Raw genomic sequence first — 7,895 nt, 5'->3', positions numbered from 1 at the left:
ATACTGTTATGAAAATGTTTAATTTCAAATAATTCTGAAATTTAAATATTCTACTCATCATCGAATCTTGAAAACGCCTCGGTTTTAACTGTAATCTCGGTTCCCTGAAGAGGGAACAAGACGCTGCGTCGATTGACGCTGAGGGAACGCTTTGCGTGATGATGTCTTGAAGCACATGTAAAATCAGTCCAATGGTGTGGCGGAACGTCAGAGGCGGGTGACATTATGAACCGGGAAACTATAAAGCCCGCCCTAACAAAGCAGCGCTAGCTTGTTAAGGTACTTACAGGCACGTAGGAGATATGGCAGGTAACGCAGTGTCTCGTTCCCTCCTCGGGGAACCGAGGTTACAGTCGTGACCGAGGCATTCCCTTTCAAGTGATTGACGCTAAGGGAACGTCTATACCAACTGGGCCACCTCAGAGGCCAAGCTCACAGGTTCCACAGTTCTGGTCGAGGGTGAATGATTGAGCCCTCTTGCTTGGGACACAAGGGCCCTCCTGACGGGTAACTCCAGAGGAGGCCCGTTGGGGAGAGACACTAAGGGTGAATACCAATTCTCTGTCTTACCCCTTCCCCTTCGTTTTGCACGTTCACGTGAGAGTAAGGGCTGTCCCAATTCTCTTTTTGATCGAGGGGTAAGGGAAATGCGATCTGGGAAAACCTGATCGCGCTGGTACTGTACGTTTTCAGTTAAGTCTAAAAATAGATTGAATGTCCGTTTTTTGTCAAAATTGGGTTTTCATTCAATTATTATTCTATAACATCTTGTCTATCATCTCTGAATATATCTTGGGAAAATTCACTAGTTTAGTGCAGAGAAATAGCGATTTATAGTGGCAAGCTGAAAAGAAAAGAAGTTGAGGTGCAAAAAAAAAACACACACCCATATAGCTCTCCTTTTCTTCTCTCCTTCACTACAAAGACAGTTTACCTATCAAAATAAACCACATAACAGAATAAATGTCCTGCCAGTCCTGTGTAAATTACAATGGCATGTTTTTTTAATGTTTTTTTTTAATCCAACGTTATCGTGTGATGCGGAGCGGAGCACAAGCGAACAACAGAGTCTGAAGTAGCTGCTCGCTTAAAAGATATTACTCGCCTCTTAATGGTCCAATTTCAAAACGGTTTTCACAGGATGAATTTTGAGTTTGTAAGCTTTCGAATGATACCTAATCTATGATGATTACTAAAATATGTGATATGAAAAAAAGGCAATAAAAAAAAGAGCGCCTGTCATCCCGCTAGCAGGACGTGACAGTTAATTAAACCTGTTTTTATCAAAATTCCGTTTCTGAAAATCATAGCGATCAGCCGACTTCAGATAACCATAACAATTGTTACAGACAAACAATGAAAGAAATAAAAACAGATTTGGAAAGGGCTTGGAACGAGCTTTAATATGGTTTCAAAACCTGTAATATGTTGAATTTCACCAGGTTTTCCCAGATCGCATCACATATAGTGACAATACAACTCCAAATAGACAAGATACAGTTTTACACAGAGCGCTTGTGAAGACACTAGCTAGCGCTGCTTTGTTAGGGCGGGCTTTATAGTTTCCTGGTTCATGACGTCACCCGCCTCTGACGTTCGGCCACACCATTGGACTGATTTTACATACTGTATGCTTCAAGACATCATCACGCAAAGCGTATTGTTTTTCATGATGTTTTCCAAAATATTAAGCAGCACAACTGATTTCAATATAATAGGTTATATAGGATAATAGGTAATGTTTCTTGAGCTGTAAATCAGCATATTAAAATGATTTATGAACGATCATGTGACACTGAAGACTGAAGTAATGATGCTGAAAATTCAGCTTTGCCATCACAGGAAAAAATGACATTTTCAAATAGTAATAACATTTCACAATATTACTGTTTTTCCTAGTTTTAATCAAATAAATGCAGCCTTGGTGAGCATAAGAGACTTCTTTCAAAAACAAACTATTTAAAGGTGGTGTTCATTAGATTAGCATACTTGATATTTTTCTGTTGTCCTTCGCAGGTTTCCGTATGATGGAGATGTTTGGTTTGGTTGAGAAGCACTACAGCAGCGTGCAAGGCGTCTCAATGGAGCCTGGGACTTTCAACAGCTTCCCCTGCTACCGCTTGCACAAGGACGCCCTCGTCTCCCAGCCTACCAGGTATGTGTGTGTGTGTTTCTGTATGCGAGAAAGCATACCATTACGCTCAACTGAAACTCTGAAATGAGAAAAATGTGTGTTAGCTGTAACACGTCACCTGTCAAATCAAAGCCGTAATAAAGATTGAGTTTAATCAAATCTAGACGAAGCGGTTTAAGTTAGTAGGAAAAGATTAGCCCCTCACTTACAAGCAATATAAAGAGTGATCGGGCTTCTGAGCACTGACCCTCCCCAGCATGTGATAATATTTAGATTAGGCTCACTTTCCTGCGCTCAGGGGGAATGTTGTTATTACAGTGGAGGGTTTCAACATAAGGGTCTCCTCTCCTGTAAATCTCGCAAACCACAGCCTCACTTTAAGTTGCACTCAGGCAGCTGGGAATTACTACAACACTGTTATTATGATAATCTCATCTGTGATTATGAGAAAGACCAATGACTCACAGGGTAATGGCAGCGCTCTGGATACAGTTCACATTTGTTCTTTAGTGGGAGGTGCTCATGAAGTAGAAGATCTGTTTTACTGGCTGTGCGGTTTCTATTGCAGTACTCAACCACAATTGTTTCTTTTCAGTTTAATATCGATCTACGTTTATTTTAGTTGTAAATTTCAGTGCATGTGTTGCGTTATATTTTACACTGATCATTTTGTTTCGACTGTTCTACAGCATTTGTGTCATGTGGGTGCATTGGAATGGTTGGAGGCATATATAGAATAAATTTCTCTGTTTTTATTAAAGGGATAGTTCACACAAAAATGAAAATTCTGTCATCATTTACTCACCCTCATGTCATTCCAAACCCATAAGACTTTTGTTTGTCTTCGATACACAAATGAAGATCTTTTTGATGAAATCTGAGAGGTTTCTGTCCCCCCATAGACAGGTGTGCAACTACCAATTTGATGCTTCAAGGAGTTCATAAAGAGATCATAAAAAGAATCCACTTGAATTGAGCGAATTGGTCCAAATTTTCTGAAGAGACGATAGCTTTATATAATGAACAGATTGAATTTAGGCTTGGTCACAGGCAAACAGAAATAAATAGTCTGATGCCAAATCCAATATCTGGATGAATTGTTCAGTACAGAGCCCCGTATATGACATGAAAATAGTTATCAGCTTATTAATTAGTGTCCACATTTGAATAAGTTGTTATTTTGTTTTAGGTGGGTGGGTGTCTTAATTTGTGGCCATGATATCTTGTTTCCCCACCCTCAGTTTAGTAAAGCACCTCTAAAAAATTTAAATAAATAAATGACCTAAAAAGTGCAGGACAGTTTAATTTCGTTATTTCAAACATGATGTGAAGGAGTTCATAGATATACCCGTAATTGTTGTCCAAAACTACTTATGCGTGATTTATGTTTACAGGTATCTACATCCTGAAGGCCTTCCCTCCGACTACACTATATCTATGCTCTTTCGCATACTGCCCGAAACTCCTCAGGAACCTTTTGCATTGTGGGAAATCCTCGACAAAAACAATGAGCCACTAGTGGGCATTATTCTGGACAGTAAGTATTACTCTTTTTGACGAACCTTATACCCGTGTGCAGTCTCAACATAAAATCTTGTGAGAAAAAAATAATTAATTGAATAATTATTTAATGATGATTTAAATATGTAAACTCTACTATAATGTAAAATATAATGTGTTTTCTTTTTCTTTTTATCAATGAAATGTTTTTCAAACAGTGGTTCTCAACTGGTGGGTCACAACCCAAAATGGTTCACAAACAGTTGCTAAGTGTATATAACTAACTATATGCAAAATTACACTGGCAAAATATATGGACTTATTCGCTTTCATAAAGGAGAAGAAAACATTTGCATTTTGTTGTTGTTATTGGTGTTAATGGCTGTGTGTCACTGTCTAATCAAACTGTGTGGTCCTTTGGTACAAATTATGCAGATTCTGTATTTTCAAATACCATATACAAATTTACACAAGGTAAAAGAAAATACAACCTGCATTAATATGGGTTTAAAATTAGAATAAACATGATTATTGCCTACCACATTGCATAACATATTCACTGTCGAGAGCATGAAAGCACTGTAACATTTTTGTACAATAAATCATTTTGATACTGTGTGGAGTCATCTTAGTCCTTAATCAAAACCAGTTGAGAACTGCTGACTTAAAAGACCCTTGAGTTAAAACATTTTTTGTCTTTCTTCAGACGGAGGGAAAACGTTAACCTTTTTCAATTACGACTACAAGGGCGAATTTCAAACGGTGACTTTCGAAGGAACTGAAATTAAGAAGATGTTCTATGGCAGTTTCCATAAGGTCAGTGTTTCTCTCATTTAATGTATGATCCAGCTATGACTGTGATTAAAGAAACTGTACAGTCATTAGTGTTTCGGTCTCATGGTTGAGGTTTTCTTTTTCTTGTCGGGAGAGTCATGATTTATGCTGGACCAAAGTTTATGTTAATTCATGCTACAACCAGTCAGTGTGCCAAATGACCAAATACAGCTGAATACACTAATTTCCCTTTATAAAGTTACCTCATTTTCTTTATAGTTGTGCCTTGACTGTCACAACCGAATATCGCTGATTTTTATTTAGTATATTTTAGCTGTCTGGCTGCTTTGCCTCATTCTCACGTACTTATGTACGGTTTTGGACGCAAGACAATTTTTTCTCTCATATAAAATTTAACTTTATCCGATGTACAGTGAATTCACAATTCTCAAATAGCTATTGGTTAGTCACTGTAACAACCAATATCTATTACCTTCGGATTTCATCTATACATTTTGTTCAAAACACGGTCTGCTCATTTTTTCCAAAAAAAGAAAAAGAAAGAAAAAGATGTTTCAGCCATGTTTCTGAAACGTCCACCAGGGATTTTCAATTATTATTTCACCCAGGGCATGCGCTACAGAGTTCTGACAGTATGAAAATGGCTTATGATAGCCCTGTCCTGTTCATTTTATGTATTCTTTCTTCACATCCGTGCTGTTGAAGAGCTCTCTATCACTCTTCCGCCCTCCAGTAGTTTTGAGAGCCTGTCTGATGTATTCCAAGATTATGTTTCTTATCTGGTTATAATTCCCTTTTCCTGCCAAGTGTGTTTTACCTTTGAATGCATGACAAGCCGTCCGCAGCCTTTGATGCAGTGGCGTGTGTTTTTATGAGCAAGTATTCTCCTGACATCACTTATGATGTGTTTGTTGGGTAATCCCTCTTGGCAGAGCTCGTCAAGATTAGGAGTCTGTGAGTAATACAGATTACTTCAGCACTGTCTCGGCTCCGGATTCTGAATTAATAAGTAAATCTCGTCTCATCTAAATGCTGAAGAATAAGCAGGATTTAGAAACTTCAGAATTTCAAAGAATTTGCCTGTCGTGTTTTTTTTAATTGCCCGTTCAGTATTTTTCTACGGAGCCCCTAAAGGGACGTGGTGGTGAAAAAAATGTAGGATGGAATAACTTTTTTGGGGGGAAATCATTTGCGTTCCCTCGTAAACTTTTGCGTTCCCCCCGAGAAACTTTGCGTTCCCTCGCAAAGCTTTTGCTTTCCCACGCAAAACCTGTTGTGAGCTCGCACATACACTTCCTGTTTAATGTCCCGCTGGCAGTGCTTCAGAGCTCCATACGTTAATGGAGCGTTTCATAGTGTTTGAACTTGGACTCAAATAAAGAAATGCGGTCAGCATTTGCAGTCAGAAATGCGGCTTAAAGGACAAGTTCGGTATTTTACACTTAAAGCCCTGTTTTCAGATCGTTTCTGATGAAATAGAACGGTTAAGATTGAAATTTGGACACATGCTGCTGTCCCGAGAATTTTCGGTTTCTGTGGTAGCACCTCCACAATGGCTGCATAGGTGCACTGGAACAATCCTTCCTAAAACGCATTAAACTTTCGTTTACAAAGACGTGAAACTCACCGAGTGGTCAGGGGTGTTCACTGATATGCTCACACAAAAATCGCTGCAAAAGATGCTTTCCTACAGGTTTTATTGTAGTTTTTGTCCTACTCCATTGACTTGTGTTGGATGTGCTGTGAGGTACAGTATTACAAAAACTACGATAAAACCTGTTGGAAAGCATCTTTTGCAGCGATTTTTGTGTGAGCATATCAGTGAACACCCCTGACCACTCGAACTTGTCCATCCTCAAGGTGGATTTAAATATATATATATTCCCAGATTCAAACTTCTCGGATCAATAACTCATGAGCTAAACGTTGTTAAAACACAAATTAGCCTATACTTATTTACGATCACAGTAACGTAGAGCTACAACCAAATTTCCATCAAAACGAGTTTTATAATATAGGCTAAATGGATCTCTATGATTGGCTGAGAGACTGAAAGTCTGAAGGGACAGTCTGCAAAGTGCAATATAACCCAAAAACGTGACTACAAAAATAGTCATTAACTTAAACGTTACAAACTGTAGTGCCACCCAATTCAGTTTACACATCAATGGTATCCCACTTGTCATACTACACTGCTTTTGCACATTTTATGAAAAATATTCAATAACTTCACCAAATTTTGTTCACACATCACTGCTCTAATGTAAATAGGCTACAACACTTAGTTTTGGAAGTAATTGCACATAATAATTATAATTTGATGGCATTACACTGTATAACAATGTGAAGTTATTGAATATTTTTTTCTAAGAAGGGTGAAGTTGTTGATTTTGCTCCATAATAAATAATCATAAAATAATGCATTTTTATCAAACTAAGTATTATAGTATAACCAGTAGGATAACAGTGATGTGTGAACTGAATTTGGTGACAGTACAGGGTTTTGGGATTTGCACTTTGCAGACGGCCCCTTATTCGAACTTGTCTCTCAATCGGCTGTTTAGAGACAAATTTATATTATAAAGCTCTTTTTGAGGAAAAGTGGGTTGTAGCTCATTGTTTAGGTTACTGTGATTGTAAATAGATGTAGTTCGTGTTTTAACAACGTTTAGCTCACGAATATCCGGGAACATCGAATAGCCTATGTGAATATAGGCCTATTGCCCTCTTCACAAATTCCTTGAGTTAAGCACTGACCACATTTCTTTATATTTGAGTCCAAGTTCAATCAAGTTCAAACACTATGAAACGCTCCATTAACGTACGGAGCTCTGAAGCACTGCCAGCGGGACATTAAGCATGAAGTGTCTGTCCGAGCTCACAGCAGGTTTTGCGAGGGAACGCAAAAGTTTTGCGTGGGAATGCAAATATCTTTGCGAGGGAACGCAAAAGATTTTCCCCAAAAAAATTCTCCCATCCTACATTTTTTCCACCACCACGTCCCTTTAGGGGCTCCGTAGTTTTCTGAATTCAACTTTCTGACATAAGTCTTCTGAAGTATTGAAGAGATGTGTTCGTTTAAGAAAAAATTCCATATTTAAAACTTTATTGACTAAAATAACTAGCTTCCGTAGAGTAACACTTGAACTTGACCCACAACGTAATAATGAACGCGGTTGCCCAGCCCTGTTTGTTTAAAGGGGAGGTTGATTATAGGTTGACTTTAGTTAGTGTGTAATGTTGCTGTTTGAGCATAAACAACATCTGGAAAGTTACAACGCTCAAAGTTCAAAACAAAGAGAGATATTTGGTTTTAAAGAAATAGTTTTTTTTAAGGACTACAACAAACGGCTGGAAGGGACTACACAACATTCCTCCCGGGTTAATGACATCACAAACCCTAACATTTACATTAACCCCGCCCCTGGGAACACGCTCCATGTTGAGAAGAGGAAGAGTTGTTGTA

At 38.3% G+C, this 7,895-nt stretch overlaps 1 protein-coding gene across 6 annotated transcripts in view; it reads left to right on the top strand.

Moving 5' to 3' along the window:
* col14a1a (collagen, type XIV, alpha 1a) overlaps positions 1–7,895 on the top strand; it is a 137,595-nt gene that overhangs the window by 95,891 nt on the left and 33,809 nt on the right. For all 6 annotated transcript variants that reach the window (XM_079625846.1, XM_079625847.1, XM_079625843.1 and 3 more), the window contains 3 exons: positions 2,017–2,155; positions 3,529–3,671; positions 4,341–4,450. In XM_079625846.1, coding sequence (XP_079481972.1) covers positions 2,017–2,155; positions 3,529–3,671; positions 4,341–4,450 — 392 coding nt within the window. The remainder of the gene's footprint in view (positions 1–2,016; positions 2,156–3,528; positions 3,672–4,340; positions 4,451–7,895) is intronic.

The sequence above is a fragment of the Phoxinus phoxinus genome, assembly GCF_949152265.1.
Source record: "Phoxinus phoxinus genome assembly, chromosome: 10".
NCBI lineage: Eukaryota > Metazoa > Chordata > Actinopteri > Cypriniformes > Leuciscidae > Phoxinus > Phoxinus phoxinus.
This window is presented reverse-complemented; position numbering and strand designations above follow the sequence as displayed.